This window comes from Pleurodeles waltl, chromosome 9 (genome assembly GCF_031143425.1).
Source record: "Pleurodeles waltl isolate 20211129_DDA chromosome 9, aPleWal1.hap1.20221129, whole genome shotgun sequence".
Taxonomy (NCBI): Eukaryota; Metazoa; Chordata; class Amphibia; order Caudata; family Salamandridae; genus Pleurodeles; species Pleurodeles waltl.
The window spans coordinates 273,921,476-273,945,309 of NC_090448.1; the positions used below are offsets into that span (position 1 = coordinate 273,921,476).

Sequence of the window (23,834 nt, forward strand, 5' to 3'; positions counted from 1 at the left end):
GAAAAACTGTAAACTTGTTTGCCTTCCAGGATATGTTATCTAGAAAACAATGGCAAAATAATAGAGAAATATTAGTCTGTTAACTAAGGCACGGCTGTATGGTTTTCAAACCACTGACAGCCTATGATAAATGTTTATTCTTTTATGTCATGGATGGTCTGTACAATGCTGATCAATAAAACATTGTGGTTTGTTAATTTTGTCTACATATAGCCAGCAATTCTTTATTATGCAGTACAGCGCACACAGGGACTGCAAACCAATGCACTTTAAAATTAGATGCATTAGTTATTAGGAAAATCAGCATTTCAGATTCAAAATATTGTCAAGGGAGATATCGAATATGGGAGGTATGCAATCTTGAATTTTAATGAGAGCTCTCGCTTGCACTTATGCGCATCCCATGAGTGAACAGAAGAGCTTAGCAACAACAATGATTTAGCTGGAAGGAGAAATAGAGGAGACCAAATAAATTAGCAATAAACTTTGGCTTATGTAGCAATGTCTGTTTATTTGATTCATGAAAAGGCCATTTAAGAGCAATGCTCATTCAGTGAAAACACTGGGATAAAAAGTGGAAAACAACCGTAGAAAGGTAGAACAGGTTGCCGTTTGCCCTAAAACACATTAAGAGTTTAATTTTTTTTTTTTTTATATTGTATCAATCAATTAATCAGAATTTATAAAGAGCAGAAAATCACACTTGAGGTCCTCATGGCACTGAAGTTGCTAGTTCCTTTGAAGTGCTCTGTTCATTCAAACAGTCATGTCTTCAGTAATTTTCTGAACTTCTGGAGAGATGCGGTGTTCCTGAGGTGCAGGGGAGGGTTGTTCCAGGCTTTGGCCACCAGGTGAGAGAATGAGCACCCTCCGCAGCTGGGTGGGCGGTTCCTGGGGGTGTCTGTGAGGAAAGGGGTGGCAGATCGCAGGTGTCTAGTCTGTTGGTGGCATGTCATTCGTTTGTTGATGTATGCTGGTCCTTCGTTGCATAGGGCTTTGTATGCGTGAGTCAGTATCTTGAACTGGCATCTCTTCAGGATCAGAATCCAGTGTAGCTTCTTGAGAGGTGGGGTGATGGGAGTCAGACTGAGGAGGGCAAGGATGAGTCTTGACGCTGAGTTTTGTATTGTCTATAGTCTCTTCAGGAAGTATACAGTGATTCCTACGAAAAGAGTATTACCATAGACCAGCCTCCTGGTGATGAGGGCTTGAGTGACTGTCCTTCTGGTGTCAATTGGGAGCCACCTGAAGATCTTACCTATCATGCATAGGGTGTTGAAGCAGGTAGACAAGACTGCGTTTTTCTGTTTCTGCATAGATAACTTGCTGTCCAAGATCATGCTGAGGTTGCGGGCATGGTCTGTCTGGACGAGGGAAGGGCAGAGTTCAGCAGACCAACAAGTGTAGTTCCGGACGAGGTGTTGCTCCTGAAGATGAGAACTTCCATCTTGTCTGTGGTGAGCTTGAGATAGGTGTCCTTCATCCAGTCGGTGACGTTCACCGTGCATCTGTGGAAGTTGGTTCTAGTGGTAGAAGGGTCTTCTGACAGCGAGAGGATGAGCTGGACGGCATCTGCATTGGAGATGATGTTGAGTCTGTGCGATCTGACTGTGTTGGCCGGGGGGTTATGTACATGTTGAAGAGGGTGCGGCCGAGGGAAGATCCTTGTGGGATGCTGCAGATGATCTCCTTGGATTCCACGGTGAATAGTGGGAGATGGACTCTCTGGATTCTTCTGGTAAGATACGAGGCGATCCTTTAAACGCATCTCCCTGGACTAAGATTTGGCGGAGACTGTTGATCAATATATGGTGGGAGACGTTGTCGAAGGTGGCTGACAGGTCCACGAGGACGAGTGCTGCTGTTAAGCTGTGGTCTAGAAGGGCCCTTATGTCGTTGGGGCTGCAATCAGGACTGTCTCAGTGCTGTGGTTGACTCAGAATCTGGATTGAGAGGGGTCCAGGAGGTTGTTATCTTCTAAGTGTTTGATGAGTTGCTGGTTGAGTGCCTTTTCGGGAACCTTTGCTGGAAAGGGGAGAAGAGAGATGAGCCGGTAGTTATTCGAATCTGCTGGGTCAGCAAATGGTTTCTGAAAGAGGGGTCTCACTTCAGCATGTTTCCAGTTCTCAGGAAATAGGGCCGTGGTGATGGAGGCTTTCAGGACTTTCTTGAGCTTGTTGCCAGTTGTCTTGCTACTGAGGCTGAAGATGTGGTTGGGACATGGGTTCGTGGGTGCTCCCGAGTGTACGGAGCTCATGATGGAGATCGTAGCTTGAAATGTGAGAGGGTCCCTATGGGTCAGCAGGTTTTCGGGGTACGTGTTCGTTGGTGTAAGCTGGTGCTGTCGTCGATCTACTATAGTGTTCCTTGTTTCTTTCAGGAGGCAGTGGCACTGACTGAGTGCTGTTTTGAAAGTGGAATGATCTTCTGTCTTTTCGGTAGTATGCCACTTCCTTCTAGATGGTGGCAGTTGCATTTTGAGGATATCAGCTCCACAGTGAATCAGCTGGCTCTTCTGGACGGTACTTTGGGTTTGACTGGGTTGGAGCGGCGATGTGTAAATGCATTCTGAGATCCACTGGGAGAAGTTCTTCACAACCTGTTCTGGGTCGTGTAATGTGTCTGGGAGGTGGGAGTTGACAGCGTTACTCCACTGGTCTTTTGATACCTTTTTACAGTTTCTGCATGTGGAGCTGGTGGTTGTGGTGCTAGTGTTGGTAGATTCTGAGAGGCTGAAGTGGATGCTCTAGTGGTCGGTCCAGTTGAGGTGTGGGATGTGGTTGTACCGACTCTGTTGCTGGACATAAAAATGGGGTTGAGATTGTGTCCTGCTATGTGGGTCGGATTGGTGACAAGTTGTTGGAGGCAGATATTGCTCATGCTTTCCAGGAGATCAGTTGTGTTAGTGTTGTTGGGGTCATCAAGGTGGAAGTTAAGGTCTCCTAGGAAGATGTTGTGCTTGGAATAGACGGCAATTGGGGCGATGAAGTCAGGGATGGCATTGCAGAAGCTGAGGCATGGTCCCGGTGGTCTGTATGTGAGGATGCATTTGATGGTGCTATTTCCGCCTGTGTGAAGTTGGAAATTAAGATGCTCCATTAACCGGGTTGGGTCATATGAGAATGCTGTGCAGTGGAGGGTGTCCTTGTAGATGATGGCAATTCCACCTCTTTGTTTGTTGACTCGGTCCTGGTGTGTTATCTTGTAGCCTTCGGTTGTGGCGATGGAGACGCAGGCACGGAGGCAGTGCTCAGCCAGGTTTCTGTGAGGAAGATGATGTCCGGGGTGAGGGATGAGATTGTGTTGAGTAGAATGCACTGAAGATGTGCCATGGCTGTCCCAATCGGTGTGGTGGGCACAGTCGTGTTTGTGGTATCTTGACTTTGTTTGCTGCTTCGATGTTGCAGGTGAAGTGGCAGTGATTCCAGAAGAACAGTCCTCTGGTGGTGCGTGGAGATGTGCTGCAGAAGTACTTCTTGTTGATGTGCCCAGGGCTCGCAGGTCTGTTGAGGTGCAGGTGGTGCAGCTGCATGGGGTGGAAGAACCAGGATTCCTGGCACTGGAAGCCATTCAGGCATGGACAAGAGTGGGCAGGCTTTCCTTTGGTGAGCCGGCAGCATGCCTGCTGGACGCCTGTGCTGCGGCCTCCATTAGGTTAGTCCTGGGAGTTGGGAGGGGTGCCGGGAGGCGGTGGGAGGGGTAGGCAGAAGACAGGGTAATCGGCAGGAGCGGCAAATGAGTTAAGAACAAAGAGAAGCAGTGAAAAATGAGTGAACACGATAAAGCACTCAGAAAACGGGGTGAAAGGAAGGAGAAAGCAGTAAAAAACGAGGGAAAAACAGGGGAAAGCACTCAGAAAAGGGGGTAAAGGAAGGAAAAAGCATTAAAAAAAACAAGGGAAAAGCAGGGGAAAGTACTCAGAAACCCGGGGGAAAGGAAGGAGAAAGAAGTAAAAAATGAGGAAAAACCAGGAGAAAACACTCAGAACAACGGGGATGAAGAAGAGTGATCTAGCAGCACGGGAGAGCCGGGCCTGGGACCTATCTATCTACTCAAACTAGGGGGCCATTATATTAGAATCCCAGATGTTTCTTGCATTAAAACCATATTAATGCAGGAAATAAGTATTACCCTGACCCCTTTATACAGTATTGTGGTCTCCATCACTATACATAGAAAGCAACTGGACAGCTGTTCACATTGTTTTCGCTTCAGGAGATACCAATGCAATGTTGCCAAGAACGTTTAGGGAGCTGTGTTCTGTGCACTGTGTTTTATTTTAGCTGGTTATCATTCCACCAATAATATTTGTTCCTGCAATAGGGCAAACTGAGTGTGTGGATTTCTGCTGCACAACACATAGGAAAGAGGTCAAACCTGAAACGAAACCATACCTTTAAAGTAATCGAACAAAATACTAAAAGTTGGGCATGCGTCCTGATGGACACATTCCCAACCACACCATCTAATGATAAAACCTGTTTAGCAGGTCTTGGAACGGTCACCAAATGATACTGGATTGACCCTACTTTACAAGTGCATGATTTACAGGTTGTTCTCACATTATTAAATTGAACAGAGCATCATAAATTACAGGCGTAATAAGGCGGGCCAGCAGAAGGAAAATGTGTGTTAACATGTTACTGAGTCCAGGTGTTTGATAACCCTATATCGGTAAACCGGGAAGGAAGCTTTTATCAGGAGTGACTCAAAATGTGGGTGAGCTTACTTATGCAATTATTATTCCTCTTCGAGGTACTCCTAATCCTTAGCAAGGTATAGATTTGCTATAGGTAACAACAGATGTACACAGGATACCATGTAGCGGCAATTACCCGTCTTCATAACAAAATTAATGTTTCTCTCACAAAAGTATAGCAACCTTTTGTGACACAAAATGTTATACATTTTCTTATAAAATCAAAGGATCATCGCATAAGACCAAGCCATTGTTTTTTTGGGCATTTTACTAAAGCAATAGGGCAAAACTCAAGAAGGAACCAGTAATCTCTAGATAGTAAAACAGGTAAATGGGCTGGGGGCTTCCTTCTGGAACTGGTTAGTAATGTTCAGTCCCGAGATTAATTCTCAGAGGTTAGACTCAACCTTTCATCCTTCAGGGGTCAATAAAATGAATCATATTGTACTGGATAACTATGCAAGCTTCACAGATGTGGCTGAGGTGTGCTTGTTCATCTTAATGAACATTATCAACATTCCAAGAGGCGCCAAACTGTAGACAGCAGAATCATATAGGTAGGCTCACTTACTAGCTCAAGGGTGCAGACTCTGCCAGCATCTCAGTTTCTGAATCATCTGCTTATTTTTCCTCTGTTAGATCCACCCAGTTACCTCCGTTCTGGTTTGTCTTGATTAGACACTCCCGACTTCACATATGACTTGCCTCTTGCTGAAAATTACTATGGTGGTGCACTCACTTCTACATCCCTAACTAGCATACACACGCTCTCCGTGCCTTGGCGTTTTTTCTACAAACGAGTTCCCTCCCAAATTTCCCATACACGCCCAACTTCGTCTCCCATATCTTACCTCTGCGCACCTGCTGTTTGCTCCTCTAAGTCTTACTATGTCTGTATTGTAATAGCCAGTATTCCTTCCTTAGCTTGCAACCTGTCAATCGACTTCTGTACCAATGACTTATTTTTAAGGTGTTCTTAAAACTCAAGGTTCTGCAAAGTTTAGGGCAACGACCCATATTTTTTTAAATTAAAAAAATAATTAAAATAAAACGTACTTGCCCTTTTTATTGTTGGCATCTCAACAACATTAACCTTCCTATTCATCAAATCGCACAACATAAGAGACCACCTTAACATACGAGGGTTTTATATCATCATTTTTATTATTGTTTTTCTAATAACAATATTTGAAAACATCTGATTTCAGAAGCAAGCATGAGGAAAAAGGATATTATTTTGCATTTGGGTTAAGCGCAGCGGCATGAGTATATGCTCCTGCGCAATACGGCCTTCAGCATGGTAAAGCTGAGAAACACAGGCCAACAGGCATGGTTGAAATTCAACATGATTTGACAACTGCTTTGAATGTGCAAAAGATGATGGGATTACAATTAAACAATTCATACACGATGGCCTCACCAAAATCAGCCAGTTTCAGCTCTCCTTTGTCATTAATGAGAAGGTTCTGCGGCTTGAGGTCTCGATGTAAAACCTTACGTCTGTGACAGTATGCCAAGCCTCGTAGTAACTGGAATAAAAAGATCTGTAGGGCGACAGAAAAAATATGTATGAGTTGGTTACTAACAAGAATCGAAGGGACAAGGTGGAATGGATCATCACCTCAATTTTTCTTAAACCATCTTTATTGTTGTTTTCAATTAAACAAACTTTTTATATCAAGAATTTAAGCAGAGTCCACGTATTCGATAATTGATGTTTGTGATATTCATTTTTTTACAAGTATCAGATTAATCCTCAAGATATGTGTGGAGTTATGGAAGTGGAGTTATGGAAGTAGAGATGGGAAACAAACAGGTTTAAACATGAAAACGGTGTAGAGGGGACACCAGTGCTAGATTGCCTGTGGGAGGGCTGGTTGAAATTAAAGAGTGGGTAGGGAAGTTAACAATAAGCAACGTCGGCTATATTTGTTTGTCATGTGTGAGGGTGATCAGAGGCAGCTGACTCCAATCTGTCACTCCAGAGAGGTTACCCTGAACAAGGATGGCGGTAAGAAACCAATGGAAACTCATGGGAGATACCCTAATTTTGAGTCACACAGTGTAACAGTGAATGGGAGTAGCGGGATAGACTATTAAGTGTATTAAGTCTCCGCTGCACAGCATAACCTCAATCGTCGCCTCATTCACAGTGAAAACAAAAAAGAACCATTAGTAAAACAAGAGAAATGGGTTCTGAGAAGAACATAATTTCTGTGAAATGACTTATTTCTCTTCACAAAGAAACAGAAGCTCACAAACCATTGTAGATGGGAGCACTGTACTCAGATAAGTGATGCTCCCCTTCACCCTATTCCATCACTGGTTGTCAAGGGCTCAAATGGCATATGGACAAAAACACAATGTACAACAATTAAATCTCAAACCATAAGTGTGACAGGGTTAACGAGTGAAGTAAACCATTACATTTGCTCTAAACAGAGAAACGTCACTACGCAGAGCAGTTAGAGAAGCAGGGTAATTGTGGGCAACAAGAATCTGCATGAGACAAAATAGAAACCCTCAGAGCCCAATGAAAAGCAACAATACAGAGTGGTCATTTATTTTTAGGTCGAGTGCACAAGCGCTCTGGCCTGTTGTCATCAATCTCTGAGCTTGTAACCACACTCACAGCAGGCCCATCAGTATCACTCGTTCATGGGCTTGCCATTCAAAAATCCTTTGTTATAATTCGTAAATAATTTACGTTTGTCCCTCCTTGGGGCTGTTTTGTTATCGCTTTGGCCATCAACCCTGTTACATAGATAATTGCACTTTTGCCGATATGTTTGACTGCAAGCAAACTTCTTTTTCCTTTTATCTCTCTCCTTTGGCTCCTGGTGATGGCAGCTGTGGCGCTTTGAATCGGCTCACGTAAGTCAATTGTTTTACTTTTCATTTTCAATTTATGTGGCAAGAAAAGTTCAGTTAGGGCTAATAGCTCTAACTTGAGCAAACACGAGATCCCTTGCATTGCAAATGCTTGCTTCTCAAGCTGTCAATTTTAGCTCCCGATCCAATACTGCTCTCCTCAGTGCTTGCGAATATGGGGTTAAGCCCAGGTCCTTCTGTTACAACATAACTCCATCCTCATGTAAAACAGAGACCCCAATTGCTTGGTCCAGTGTACAAAATCACTATTGCGCAGCCTTGGAGATACAAGAATAATTCACAGTTCTCTGCTTATGCACAACCTGTCAGGATATTGGTGATGGGAGCAACACATACAGGAATTTTTGTTCCGGAAAGATGATCAATCCTTTCTCCTCTAGGTGTAAAAAAAGGTCTCACTTTACCTTGTGTCTAGCGAGGCAAAACTATGAGTAGTCAACCCATTTAGGACAGAGTTGAATTTTTTTTGTCATGCAAGGCCCTCACAGGCAATAAATGTGATTCTGCTTAGGCTGTCTGAGTCTGGAAACCTTCTTAATGACACACGTCTGAAGAAAATCATGTGTTTAAAACTCCTTCAAGGCTGGTGGTAGCATCATTTGAGGCTATCAGAAAAATTGCATTATGCCACTTTCAACCTTATCAATGGGACCCCACACAATGCCTGTATAGGTAGTCTGGCATTCACTTGCTTGTGGCATTCGCAGCAGAGGTATAATTGTGCCTTGCTTAATCTTAATTCCACCCAAATGTGTGTAACACATATGCATTTTGCTGTCCAATGTCCACTGCCACATTTCTTAAGTCTTAAGCCCCAACCCTTTTCACAAGGCTTGTTGATGTAAAACGTCACTGCCAAGTTGGGGGGAAAAGTCTATCTATGTTCCATACACTTATGACTGAAAACTCCTTAAAGCCATTCATCACTTCCAGAATGTAGATGTGAAGAGCCCAATCCTGTTTATTTCATTGATGACTGTATTTTCAATCCATCAGTGATTATGGATACCTCCTGGTCTGAGAAGAAGAGAGGCACCCCTTCCCCAGTGATACACTTTTAAGAGGTTAAACAATGCAGACTCATAAGGATTGTCCACAAACAGCATGTCTTCTTCCTCATCTCAACAACAAGAAACCTACATCCAAGACAGTTGCACCTACCGGTGAGCATGAAAAAGCATACAAACCCAGGATGCCATCAGACACTATGCTTTCTGGTACCACCAAGTGATAGTGACTAAGCATTTCATGAAGTGGCACCCTTTGTCCTGTAGGGATGAAATCATCCATGCATTAAGGGTGTGTTGACAAAAAGGCATGCAAATACATTCAACCCTTGTAAAGTGACTCCAGAAATACCCCAATTGCAACTGTTAAATTGAGAAAAAATATTTAACAGGTTAATGCATAAAATTATGAAGTATCATTAAATAATTTATTCCGAGTCAAATATGTATTAGCAATATGCCTAGGTCAATACCCTTTTGCCCTATCTGGGAAGTAGGATAGCACCTTGCCTTGGACCTACCTGAAAAACACACCAACTGCGAATAAATAATGTTAGCTAAAAAAGTTAAGAGCATTCATGTAAATGGCTTGCCTACAGATTGGCATGTTTTGGTTTATTGTATATAGTTAATTAAAACCACTACACAATTAAAGAATGCAAAATCAGTTCTCAAACTAAAACAGTTAATAAATATTGACTTAAAACAAAGTGCCGGTGCACAGTTAATGCTGGCTATTTAGTTATTGCAGTGTGTGCCTGATCAACGTTCACTGTTTTTTCGTATGTCATCAAAAATGTAATTATTTTACAATGTAATCAAGGGTCTTCTGGATTAAGTCTACTGGTCACTCTGGCCCTATATGTTCGAATTGCTCTATCAAGAAAGCATCCTCTAAGTAGCTTAACCCGTGCTTGCCACAGGGAAGGGCAAATACATAGCAAGTGTATAGATTTTCCTTTTCGCTGCCACATAACCTGCATATTTTTAGGCCGTTATATTTCCATTTTGGAAGTTGTGCAAGAGCCGGGAGCTAACCAGTGTAGTGCCATCAGCCTTTTCTTGAGGCGAGGTGAAAAAGGTCTAGCTTAATTATGCAGCTGGCTTTATAACATCAATTATTACTAATCACCATCCACGCATGTGCCCTTTTCCTAAATATATTTTTATCTTCTGTAACTGAATGCAACTTTGCTGCTTTACTGGCCAGATACTTAAATTCTAAAATAGGTACATTATTTTCCCATAGTTCCTCCGAACCTGTGTACTTTATTGATGTACAAAGAAACTTGTGATGATTACAACTATGACTGTTTTCCACGGCCAACCATAAGGTACTATTTAACTTGTTATCCTGGGATGCCTTAATATTGTACCATGTTTTGATAGCCATATATTTTCTTGATAGAGTCTGCTGCATCAGGCCAAATTCAAGATGAACTTGCGCCTGGGAAACGTTTTTCGACAGGCCAAACACTGACTTATAAGTAATGACTTGCAGATTGTCCTGCAAGTGTCAGTCCTTCCCATGCATGAGCATGCTGGAATATGCTATAGTGGGGAGAAGTTTTGCAGCCATTATCATCAATAATGGTTTAAACGAGTGACCCTCTAATTTTTTATGAAGGATACAAAATGCATGGATTAATGCTTTGGCTTTCCTGGTCATATAGCGTTTCTGCTCCGCAAAGCTGAATTTATTGTCGAAATAAACTCCCAGATATTTACAGGTGTTAACTTCCTCTAGGTTCTCATTGTCCAGTAGGATCTTAATCAGGCGACCAAAGTGATTTCTGAGCACCATTAGTTTTTGTATTGTTAATTTCCAGTGTGTTTTTTTTGGTCTACCTTGATAGCTCACTGACTAGTCTTTGCATGCCAATTTTAGATAAACTCAGCAGCACTTCATCATCGGCATATGTGAGGTGGATCAGGTTCAGGTGGCCCAAGCGTGGTTGGTGGGAGTCCACCTCCTTTAGTCTTTTTGACATTTCAGCCATAAAGGGACAGAAGAGATGAGGAGCCAATATGCATCCTTGTTTCAACCCCACTGCTGCTGCAATTTTTCACGAAAGCTTGGACCCGTCACCTGTTTTAATCTGTATCCATGTATTTATAAGTAACTATTCTATAGCCCGTAAAAGGTTGTCGAGAGTACTCACCGACTTCAATTTACATCACAACAACCCACGATCGAACAAAAGTATAGATTTTTTCCTTGTTTGATTACATTTTTCAGCTAGTACACTTAAAGCTAAGATGTTCGAGGTGGTGCCAAAGCCGTTTCTGAAGTCTGTTTGATTTGCCGGTATTAGGTTATTATTTGATCAGTCTTTCAGCTCTTGCAATATTAACAATGCAAAATACGTGGCTTCAGAATTAATTAGGGATATGAGCCAATAGTTTGCTAGTGCTAAATGATCCCCACACTTAAATATTGGGTGTATTATTGACCCCCTCCAGCTGGCCGGCATCATACCAGCAGAAAACACTTCTCTGAAAAGGGGGGACAATACTTTTGCCCAGTTTTTGGTTTCATTTTTAAAAATAATGTAGGGGATGCCATTAGGGTCCGGGGTGCCATCTCTCCGCCCCATTGCTATTATCTTTTGAACCTCGGTATGGGAATAAGACAACAGCTCAGATTCTGAAGATTTGATGTTATCATCTTTTTACATGATAGGGGCACTGATTTCCGCTGCCAGAGGAATATCCGTAGATGCCAAGGATGAAGTGACAAACGATTAATATGGTGATTTAGAAATGCCTACGGTTGTATTCTAACCGAATGCACTGAGCAAATGCATAGCCCAGGTTTCCCCTGGCACATTTGTGGTAGTTTCTTAGAAGATCTACTGTATTCAAGAAGATGCAAGTGTTTGTTTATTTTGAGCTGTGCATGAGCTTCGCCCAAAAGTGAAGACTTTTTTCCTTCATCAATCTTACCAGACCTGTTTTTTTGTAAGCCTTCCATAATGCTCTTATTGTATCCCTGGTTCTGTTTACCTGTATATCTACTTTCTTTAAGGTACTAATTGCCTTTTGAAGCTCCCTCCTTAAAGTGACGGCTCTTGATGACAAAGCAAGTTGATTTTTGGTAGAATTTTGAGCCTTCTTTAATAGTAGGGCTTAAGAAAGCAGCTTTGTGGATAAGATCTTCCAACATTCTTTGTCACTTTTTGTTAGTGAACGTGAATTTTCCAGCAGCTCTTTGGCCAGCTTGGATAGATCGACTAAAGTGTCACTGGTCCACTTAAGTCTCTTTAAGTTAATACTTGTGAGGAAACCAATGTTAGGATGTGCTTGAATGTGCTTTGGGAGATTTATACGTAATATCACGGTTTGATAAGCTTGATCACTTATTGGAGTGAATTATAATGCAAATGTTCTAAAAAATTGGGTAGTTTAGATACAATTGTGTGGACGCGCCGTAGTAGGTATACTTTGGCGGATTGTCATCACATGACCTTCTGTTGTTCACTCTGAGGCCTAAGTGCTCCAAAGCTGTGACAAGCCACTCATCCTCGATATCACAGCATTTAAGGCTGAGATGTTTCTGATCACGTATTTCCCATCCCCCATCTATTGCTTGGTCTATAGGTAGAGGTATTGTATGCAGTGAAATGTCTGATGAACCCAATCTATACTATGAAGACACTGAAAATTATGGAAAATGCAAACTAAGAAGAAATAACCAGAATGTTGCTACAATTAAATTGAGCAGGGTGCACTCTTAGTAGAGTGAGGGAAACAGCATAAAAGCTGGAGGGCACTGACCCAATTGTCTTTAAAATTCACTATGGTGAACTGGAAAACTAGGGTAAACCTAGTGTTAGGCATCCTATATTCCAAACAATACCAGAAAGATAGAGGACAAACAATCCCCAAGCACATCCTCTTGGTTATATATATATATAAATCACACAAAGTTTATTGAGCAAAGTTTTTTTTTTTTAACCAATACTTAAGCTCACATACAGGTCCATAGTGCCGTCCTACATAAGAATCAAACAAGATATTTGAGGGGTCGTCTCACCCACAACTTCTTGTGGCATGCTTCATCATCAGCGTTTCCCTACACTGAAGTAGGACAGTGTCACTTCAGGGAACTTGACCATAAAGGTAATTCTTAGATATTATTATGTTCGACAGGACAAACTACAGGTGGTCCAGATATGAAGGTTAAAAACATCTAATGGTATACCCTAAAGTTTTACTCGAGGGCACCCTTAACATATTTAAAAGAATAGTTTTTAATGTGTGGTACAATGTTGACTAAAATGGACCACCTCACCATCCATAACTGCCAGCATGTTTTGATCGATATCTAATCTTGTATAGGTCAACAGTCTTCTTCAGGGCTGAGAAACTCCTTAACTAGCACATACATTTAATGCAATTAACATGAGGCATAAGGCTCTCACAACCTTCTACCGCTGTACTAGTATGTGCAACGTGAAGTACAATGGTTTTGTAACTGTACTGCAGGGAGACTGTATCTCTTGCCTCACCAATAGCAATTTAGTTATTGTACACATTTTGTGCCAAAACCGTACCGAGGTTTCACCGAATCCTTCTTCAATAGAAGTATACCTTAAAGACAGTCGTGCATCTCACCAAGGACAGTTTGGTCAAGTCTGCTGTTTGTTTTTTTGTTTGTGTTGTTTATTTTTGCTTACTGTGCTCGCAATATGTAACATAAGTTACTTATTAGCCAGCCACAGCAATAAAACATAACTTAATTAAACATATCACAAGGGTAAAAACTAAATGTTTTGTTATCAAGTCAAGTCAAAGGAACTTTATTTCGGCTACAAGAGCCATAAAAGCGCATAGCAGCAATAAATACAAATAAATAAATACACAAAATAATAAGTGTAACAATACATATAATAATGATAAAATGGAATAAAGATAAAATACACTCACACAATGTGATGGGACAGTCTTGTTGGAACCATTAAGCAGATAAAAATTTCCCTCTAGCAATCCAGCTAGCTCTGAGGAACTTGGCAACGGCGATCACTAGCGTTGGCCTAGTATCTGATCGGAGGATTCGCATGGCTATTTCAGAGCTGCGGACTCCCAGCAGTCTGCATGCCAGGCCAGCCATTTCCTGCGTGAGGCGGTGTACGTGGGGCAGGCAAAAAGGACGTGAGGGAGGTTCTCAACGGGGGCTATACAGGCTGGGCAAGCGGCTGATTCTTTTTGTGATCAGCAGCTGGTGAAAAGTCTTAATGGTAGCGTTCCAATGCGGAGCTGAAAGTACAGTTTCCTTTCCCTGGGGAGCGTGATTATGTCCCAAAAGGCCTCATACTTGCATGTCTCTTTTAAATTAACAAAGTTACAAGATAATGTAGTGTGAAGTGCGGCCCCTAGATCTTCGTGATCTGTCATTTGCCAATATAGTTTCTTTAGTTGGCTTTTAGAGGGAAAGACGGAGGTGGTTAGTGAATTCCAGAGTTCACTGATCCCGAGTGAGTAAAGTGACCCCTTGATGTATCGTAGCCAGGGGATGCTGTGAAGATGATCAGCTTTTAAAATAACCTGCAGGGCTTCAGTAAAGGTTTCAAGCTCTGGGGTAGTCCAGAGATGTCGCCAGTGCAGGAGAGGGCATAGGCGGGCTTTGTGACCGATGCGTTTTATGCCAAGATCCTTAAAAAGGGGGAACAGTGGAATGCTTGGCGGAAGAGAGTTGTTTTCAGCGATGGTTATGTCTTGTTTTTTAGCGTAACCCCATAGTTCAGCCCCGTAAAGTGCTGAGGTCACAGCCTGGGCTTCGTATATCTGTATTGCTGGGCGAATTGGTTTTGTGCGCGAGAGGTGAAGGTTTTTTAATAGTACCCCTGTTATTTGCTTTAGTTTTAAGGCTTGCTTTCCTATGTGTGATTTCCAAGACATGTTGTCAGTAAATGCTATACCCAGGTAGCTGAAAATGCCCACCTTCTCGAGTGTGGTGCCCTCTAGTGTAAGCTTCCCTCTAAAAGATCTATGGTGATTGAGGGTCATTAGTTTTGTTTTAGAGGCATTGATTTCAAGTCCCCGCGTTGAGCAGAATTTCTCAAAGCACGTGAGGAGTTTCCTTAGACCACTAGGGGTCTTAGATATCAGGAGAGTATCACCTGCAAAGAGCATGACAGGGATTTTTTGTGTGCCAAGTGATGGTGCGTCAGCCTCCACTCTGAGCAGGGAGGGTTGATTTCATCGATATACAGAGAGAAGAGGGTTGGGGCAAGGACACACCCTTGCAGCACACCCCTTGATACATGGATTCTATCAGCTAGTTGCCCCTTATTGTCCCACCTGACTCGTGCGCAGTTGTCCTCGTGGAGCCGTATCAATAGTGCTAGGATAGACTCCGGGATTCCCATTCGGGAAAGAGTGTCCAATAGTTTGTTGCGAGGTACTAGGTCAAAAGCAGATTTTAGATCCACGAAAGCTACATAAAGGCTCCCTTTAGCATTGAGCACTGTTTTCCAGTATAAAAACAGGAACCTGAGGACTTGGTCAGTGGTAGATATTTTTTTCCGGAAACCGGCTTGGAGGGGACTAAGGATATCATGTTCAGTCATCCAGTCCTCGATCTTTCCCAAGAGGCAGTGGCAGAAGACTTTTTGCACAGTCAATTAGACTAATTGGTCTGTAGTTGCAGGGGAGTGATCTGTAGCCCTTTTTAAAGATCGGGACAACAATAGCCCCTTTCCAGGACTCAGGGATTGGCGCCCCAGATGCTATTGCGTTCGCTATGATGGTGAGGTATCTTGACCAGGATGCAATGTCGGTTGAGAACAGGTCTGCTGGAACACCATCAGAGCCAGGGGCACTACCACGTTTTATGGTGCCTAGGGAATATGTTATGTCACTTTGAGAGAACAGCTGGGGCACTTCAGTGGTGGGTGCTAAAGAAGTGTTTAGGCAGGGGTCCATGTGAACAGGAGTGGGGCTATCATGGTCATGGGAGTACAGCCTACTAAAGTGGTCTACCCAGTCTTTCGGGGCGATGTTGGTTGTAATGTTCAATCCACTGCTTTCTGGTCCTCGCGCTGCCAGGGACCAGAACAGACTACAGTTCCTCTTGCGCACAGCGTTGCTAAGTGCTGTCCACCACTTATCATCTTAGTCACGCTTGGCTTTGCGTATTGCTGACTTGTAGGACTTTCTAGCTAAGCGGATGGCGGTGACATCCTTGGATTTAATAACTTGGATTAAGTGCTTATTTAAGGACCGGCACATTTTATTGAACCAGCGGTGCCTACCTTTGGGTCTCTTGCCATCATGGGCTGTGGATACTGAGAAGTGGGCTGCGATATCCCTGAAGCATGAGGTGTGGATTAAACTTATTTCCTTATAGGGGATTGCGGGACTCACATCTAGGTTCATTAATGTAGTCTTTAGGGTGTTATTAGCTGCGTTGATGAGTGTGGACCGAGCAGCAACCTTGTCCCACTTTAGGTGTTGTTTGTCGTTAACCAGGCTAATACCCTCTGGTGCTGCTACTGAGGAGTTAATCGTGGGCGAGTGGTTGCCCAAAGCTAACGTGTGGACAGAGAGAGGATTATGATCACTTTTAGTTCTTTCAACGATCGTCATGTCGATGACTAGGGGCCATAATCGTATGTCGAATAGCCAGTAGTCGATTCTGCTGGTGTGGTTGGTTTTGTTGAATGTGTGGCTGCCTTTGGCGTCTGATTTGGTTCTGCCATTTAATGCCCTGAGCCCAAATTCCATGGTCAGTGACTTAACTTGGACAGCAACCTGCGTCCATCTCGATGGGTGGAATGGACAGGGCGGGGATAGACCAAGCTCGATCCTACTCGTCTGTGGACCTGAGATCATACCAGTCTAGAGGTTTGAATGTGACATTAAGGTCACCTGCCACGATGGTTTTATGATGGCGGGGACAGTTCTGCAAGAGGGCTGCCAGGACACAAAAGGTTTTGGAGACTTGACCCCCCCCCCGACCCCTCGAGTGTAGATATTGAAGATGTTCACAACAGTGTCAGGTCCGAATGATAGACGAAGACCTAACAGGTCGGGAGAATCAGTGGGTAGCTGTAATGTACGACAGTTAAGTGATGTTCTGATCCAGATGGTCAAGCCCCCAGAAGGCCTGCCTCTAGTACTGGGCACGGCAGGGATGTGGAAGTTTGAATAGCCTGTTCGAAAAAGTGTGTCAGTTGACCATGTCTCTTGGAGAACACATATGTCATGTTCTTCAATAAAAGAGGTAAAAGATGGAAGAGGGAGATTAGATTTCAAACCTGCCACGTTCCATGAGACAAGTCGTACCCCAGTGAGTGGAGGAGCTATCCTGTCTAATTGCCTGGTATTTACTTAATTAGCTGCCAGAGGTTGGTTTGGCAGGTGAGGTTAAGTGGGAAGAAGTGGATCAATACCAATATTGGTCAGTGAGACCTGGGGTGAGTGGTGATGTTCCTCTAATGGAGGTGACCTGGCCCTGGTGAGGGAAGTGCTTGCAGGCTTGGCTGTCAGTTCTTGATTTGGTGGGCAATGTTCCTGCAAGATGAGAGGTGCAGTATTGTCATATTTGCACAGCAAGCCGTCAGAGATCTGGGGGAATATGTCATGAGATGGAGAATGAGTACTTGCACTGGCAGTGTTAGGGATTGCAGCAGGCCTGGAGGTGATTGATAAACGTTGGTTGCGTGGTTTTTCAGCATAGATTTTAGATGAAGCTTTGAGTCAATCGTTCTCACCAAGGGTAGATACATTTTTTGCTGGACAGTAGCTCGGGCAATCCCCGTAGTGCCCGGGTGGCCTTGGGTATTTGAACTGGATGCGCGAGTGTGCTGGTGGGCTTGTTCTTGCATCTAGGGCCACCAAACTGTCCACCATGGTCCCGTCCTTGAGTGTCAGTTTTAAAATGTCAAAATGTGTTCCTCGGTCAAGCCATCTTGCTACATTAATGATGTCCTCGCGTATTACAGAGCAACAGCCTCTTACATGGCGAATCAAGTTAATTGCCTTGTTTTTAATAGAGTCTGCCCCTTCCTTTTGTGTCGATGTGTTTAACTTGGGAACGTTGACCATTAGAACTACATTTCCTGATTGAGACCAATCAGTGGCAGGCTGTACAGAGTATTTTGGGGCAGTATTGCTCATGAGTTTGGGGATTTTGTGATGGTCGTCTAGTGTATTTCCTGCGCCTGAGCTGTTATGCAAAGGAGGCTGGTGGAAGTTCTTGGTCTTAACACCGGCTGGGAGGAGGCCATCACAACTGGGTGCTGGAATGCCTGGTAGGGTTGGGTTTTGGGTAAAGTTCATGGTGGCCGTGTCATCTGAAAGAGTTAACTGTTTTACTATTGCAATTAAGGAGTTAACCATGAGCTTAAGTTCTAGTGCTTCCTTTTTTAATTCTTGTATGCATTGAATGTGCTGTGGGTTTATGTGAGTTGACTGTGTGTTTGCGGCTGCTAGCCCATCCACCCTGGTGCCTGGGTCAATGTCATCATGTGATTCTAGGGCATTAATAAACGGGTTAAAGCGTTTGCTGCACTGGATGAAATCGTTAGAGCCCAGTGGTAGCTCGTTCACTAGAGAAGGAGCAGTGTGGGTGATAACATCACTGCCCTCTCCCTGCCATGTATTGACTGTGTCCTGTTGCCCACATTTCACAAAAATCTCAAATTTTCTTTGGGACAGCCCTCCTTTTGGTTGGGGAGTGCTCCCCCCCCAGTACCGTTAAAATTATTTCCCTGAGGAGTAGTTAAAATTACCTCGCATTCACCCAAAAGAGAGTTCTGTCCATAACGCAGTTACTAGCTGCATGCTTGTGCCTTTTTCGCTTAGCTTTTAGCACTGCCCCAGCTTCAGCCTCTATTGCTTTCCTTTTACCCATCTGGAACTGTTATTGGTGATAAAATGTTTTACAGAGTATCAATAGAACTATGCAACCTACGGGATGGCACAGTATTGACAATAGCGCGTAGAGCTAAGATCATTGATGCCTGCTTGAATGGTCAATGTTAGGGGGGTGGCCCAGCCCGGCCTCTTCCGGGCGTGGACGGGCCCGTCCTTGGCCACACGCGCGTCCCGCGCAGTGAGGTGCCCACACGCGTTTTATAGCGCTCGTTGGTGTCAAGTGGGTGCAGGTGAAAATGGCCGCCTCCTGGGGCCTCAAAGCAGCTTGGGATATGTAGTCCCTCTCAAGTCTTTAGTGCGTCCCCTCCACCTTGCCTGCATTCCCAGCCGTCACCCAGTCTACTCTGACGCACCTCTGGTTCCATGGACATCCATCATTGCCAGGCCTTGGCTGGCACTCACGAGGGCAGGGTGGCCGAGGAGGATACCCTCTGCCTTGCCTGCACTCCCAGCCGTCACACCAATCTACTCTGACGCACCTCTGGTTCCCTGGACACCCATCATTGCCAGGCCTTGGCCGGCACTCATGAGGGCAGCGTGGATGAGGAAGAATCTTCAGGAGCTCCCAGGCCAGGGTGATGTGCTGAGGGTCGGCTGCGGGGGCCTTGTTATGCCGCGGGGTTGGATCAGGTGATAGATTTGGCGCTGGAGCAGGGTGCGCACGCACCAAGGATGCGGAGCCTGGTTTTGGTATTCATAGCAGCATGGACATTCCAACTCCGCAATACTGCAGACTCATAAAAACAGCATTGCATTTATAAAGCATCACAGATAAAAAATAAAAAAAATAAAAATTTAATCAAACATCAAATGACCTAAAACACATCGACCAAGCTAAGAAATAAAAAGTCAAGTGTTTAAGAGGGAAACTGTGCAAATGGTATACATTTTCTTTTTAACTCCACAAACGTCTTAATTACGGTAAAGGTAGAGTCATAAAGACTAAATTTCCATTGAATTTTCACTAAAATTCTGTTAGGGGTCAGTTAAGGGAGTGGCGCTCCCATTCCCTTCAGCTCTTGTCCATGCAATCATCTAGTGGCTACAAAATATTGCAAAAGACTAATGACCTGCTGAACCTGGTGCCATAGAGCTAGCCCTTCAAGAAGACATTGGTCAGAGAGTCTACGTCAGCTTCAGTGTTGTGAAGGATGGGAGGGGCAGGGCAGCATCTTTCGCTCATTCCCGCTTCTTGCCCTGGACTGCGCCCTCAAGGTCGGAAAGGCGTGGCAGACACTGGAAGGTCAAATTTACTATTCTAACTCCAATCTTAGAATATTTGTGGAAGAACAACTTTTGCCCAGAAGAACAAGTTACTTACCTACGGTAACAAGGTATCTGGTAGGGACTATCTAGCTGCAGATTCCTTACCTTAGAATTATCTGGCGTCAGCATCGAATCCAGAATTTTTTCTGCTGAGCAGTACCCTGCGCACGCCGCCTGGCGTCGTCGTTCAGATCCACGTGCGTCGTCAGCGTCGTCAGCGTCGTTGGAGCAGTCTATGACATCAGGGTTGTCTATACAGACGCCGTCTCGGCGTGCGTACGTCAGTTCTTTACCCACAACTTACCACGCCAGAAGCGCAGAGTCATGGAAGAACCAACAGTTATGGATTTTACCTCTTTATTTGACTGAAGTAAAAATTCTTACATGCCTTTAAGAAAGGCAAAAATGCCAAAATCATATATATATATATATACATATATATATATATGTACGTACATATATACATACATATATATATATATATATACATATATATATATGGAAAATGTCACTTACCCAGTGTACATCTGTTCGTGGCATGAGAATCTGCAGATTCACATGCTGTGCATATCCCGCCATCTAGTGTTGGGCTCGGAGTGTTACAAGTTGTTTTTCTTCGAAGAAGTCTTTTCGAGTCAGGAGATCGAGGGACTCCTCCCCTTTCGGCTCCATTGCGCATGGGCGTCGACTCCATCTTAGATTGTTTTCCCCGCAGAGGGTGAGGTAGGAGTTGTGTATATAGTAATAGTGCCCATGCAATGGAGTAAGTATGTATGTACATAATGTGACTAAAAGTGATATATTTACAAATTTACAAATGTACAAGTTTTATTTTTTATTAACTTATAACGGCTACAGGCTCCCGGGGAGGTGGGAGGGCGCATGTGAATCTACAGCGTCTCATGCCACGAACAGATGTACACTGGGTAAGTGACATTTTCCGTTCAATGGCATGTGTAGCTGCAGATACACATGCTGTGCATAGACTAGTAAGCAGTTAACTCCCCAAAAGCGGTGGTTTAGCCTGTAGGAGTTGAAGTTGTTTGAAATAATGTTCTTAATACTGCTTGTCCTACTGTGGCATGTTGTGTTAACACATCCACGCAGTAATGTTTAGTGAATGTATGAGGCGTAGACCTATTGGCTGCCTTACAGATTTCTGTCATTGGTATATTTCCTAGAAAGGCCTAGGTGGCGCCTTTCTTTCTAGTGGAGTGTGCCTTTGGTGTAATAGGCAGTTCTCTCTTTGCTTTTATATAACAGGTTTGAATACACTTAACTATCCATTTGGCAATGCCTTGTTTGGATATTGGATTCCCTGCATGAGGTTTTTGGAAAGCTACAAACAATTGTTTTTTTTGCGAATTTGTTTGGTTCAATCAATGTAATACATTAGTGCTTTTTTAATGTCTAATGTATGTAATGCTCTTTCAGCTACAGAGTCTGGTTCTGGAAAGAACACTGGGAGTTCCACTGTTAGATTTAAGTGGAACGGTGATATGACTTTTGGCAAAAATTTGGGATTTGTGCGTAGAACCACTTTATGTTTGTGTATTTGTATAAAGGGTTCTTGTATGGTAAAGGCTTGTATTTCACTTACTCTTCTGAGAGATGTGATAGCTATTAGGAAGGCTACTTTCCAGGTTAAGTATTGTGTCTCACAAGAGTGCATGGGTTCAAATGGTGGACCCATGAGTCGTGTTAATACAATATTGAGGTTCCACGAAGGAACTGGTGGTGTTCTTGGTGGAATGATCCTTTTTAGACCCTCCATAAATGCTTTTATGACTGGTATTCTGAATAGTGAAGTTGAATGTGTAATTTGCAGATAGGCCGAAACTGCTGTGAGATGTATTTTAATGGATGAAAAAGCTAACTTAGACTATTGTAAGTGTAGTAAGTAGCTTACAGTGTTTTTCGCGGATGCGTGTAATGGATGAATTTGATTATTATGACAGTAATAAACAAATCGTTTCCATTTATTTGCGTAGCAATGTCTTGTAGTAGGTTTTCTAGCCTGTTTGATGACCTCCATACATTCTTGTGTAAGGTCTAGATTTCCGAATTCTAAGACGTCAGGAGCCAGATTGCTAGATTGAGCGATGCTGGATTCGGGTGTCTGATCTGTTGTTTGTGTTGAGTTAACAGATCTGGTCTGTTTGGTAGTTTGATATGAGGCACTACTGACAGGTCTAGTAGTGTTGTGTACCAAGGTTGTCGTGCCCAAGTTGGTGCAATTAGTATTAGTTTGAGTTTGTTTTGACTCAATTTGTTTACGAGATACGGAAGGAGTGGGAGAGGGGGAAAAGCGTAAGCAAATATCCCTGACCAACTCATCCATAACGCATTGCCCTTGGAGTGAGGCTGTGGGTACCTGGATGCGAAGTTTTGGGATTTTGCGTTTTCTTTTGTTGCGAATAGGTCTATTTGCGGTGTTCCCCAGGTTTGGAAGTAGGTTTGTAGTATCTGGGGATGAATTTCCTATTCGTGGATTTGTTGGTGATCCCGACTGAGATTGTCGGCTAGCTGGTTTTGAATTCCTGGTATGTATTGCGCTATCAGGCGAATGTGATTGTGAATCGCCCAATGCCAAATCTTTTGTGCAAAGAGACACAACTGTGTTGAGTGTGTCCCTCCCTGTTTGTTTAGGTAATACATTCTTGTCATGTTGTCTGTTTTGACAAGAATGTGTTTGTGAGCTATTAGTGGTTGAAATGCTTTCAACGCTAGAAACACTGCTAGTAGTTCTAATTGATTTATATGAAGTTGTTTCTGCTGAGTGTCCCATTGTCCCTGAATGCTGTGTTGGTTGAGGTGTGCTCCCCACCCTACCATGGAAGCATCTGTTGTGATCACGTATTGAGGCACTGGGTCTTGGAAAGGCCACCCTTGGTTTAAATTTATAGGATTCCACCATTAGCGAGGTGTATGTTTGGCGGTCTATCAACACTAGATCTTGAAGTTGACCCTGTGCTTGTGACCATTGTGTTGCTAGGCACTGTTGTAAGGGCTGCATGTGTAATCTTGCGTTTGGGACAATGGCTATGCATGAGGACATCATGCCTAGTAGTTTCATCACTAATTTTACCTGAAACCTTTGGTTTGGGTGCATGCTTTGTATTACGTTTTGGAATGCTTGTACCCTTTGTGGACTTGGAGTGGCAATCCCTTTTTTTGTGTTGATTGTTGCTCCTAAGTATTGTTGTATTTGACACGGCTGTAAGTGTGATTTTTGGTAGTTTAGTGAGAACCCTAGTTTGTGAAGGGTTTCTATGATGTATTTTGTGTGTTGAAGATACTGTTCCTGCGTGTTGGTTTTGATTAACCAATCATCTAGATACGGGAATACGTGTATGTGCTGTCTTCTGATATGGGCTGCTACTACTGCAAGGCATTGTGTAAATACCCTTGGTGCTGTTGTTATCCCGAATGGTAACACTTTGAATTGGTAATGTACTCCTTGGATTACAAACCTTAAGTATTTCATGTGTGAAGGATGTATGGGTGTATGGAAGTACGCATCCTTGAGATCTAATGTTGACATGTAGTCTTGTTGTTTGAGCAAGGGGATTACGTCTTGAAGTGTCACCATGTGAAAGTGATCTGATTTGATGTAAAGATTTAGTGTTCTGAGATCTAAGATGGGTCTCAGAGTTTTGTCCTTTTTGGGTATTAGAAAATACAGGGAATAAACACCTGTTCCTTTCTGATGATTGGGTACCAGTTCTATTGCGTCTTTTTGCAACAACGCTTAGACTTCTAGTTGTAATAGATCCAAGTCCTGTTTGGACATGTGTGTTCATGGAGGCACATTTGGTGGTAATTGTAGGAATTCTATGCAGTAACCATGTTGGATAATGGCTAGGACCCACGAGTCTGTTGTTATTTCTTCCCAGTTTTGGTAAAAATCTGGTGTTATGTGTTGGGGATTTGTGACACTGAAGTCACTGTTTATTTTGAGGGGTCTTTGGAACTTTCCTCTAGTTTTAGGGAACTGTCCACCTCTGTATTGTCCCCGAAAGCCTCCTCTCTGATACTGGCCCTGGTATGTGGGTCTGGTTTGTGAGGTTGAGGGTTCTGTGCTTTGG

The 23,834-nt window shown here is 43.4% G+C and overlaps 1 protein-coding gene across 8 annotated transcripts in view; it reads right to left on the reverse strand.

Moving 5' to 3' along the window:
- Nucleotides 1-23,834, reverse strand: part of LOC138259164 (cyclin-dependent kinase 17-like) — a 521,155-nt gene that overhangs the window by 133,555 nt on the left and 363,766 nt on the right. For all 8 annotated transcript variants that reach the window (XM_069206701.1, XM_069206696.1, XM_069206702.1 and 5 more), the window contains one exon: nt 6,120-6,243. In XM_069206701.1, coding sequence (XP_069062802.1) covers nt 6,120-6,243 — 124 coding nt within the window. The remainder of the gene's footprint in view (nt 1-6,119; nt 6,244-23,834) is intronic.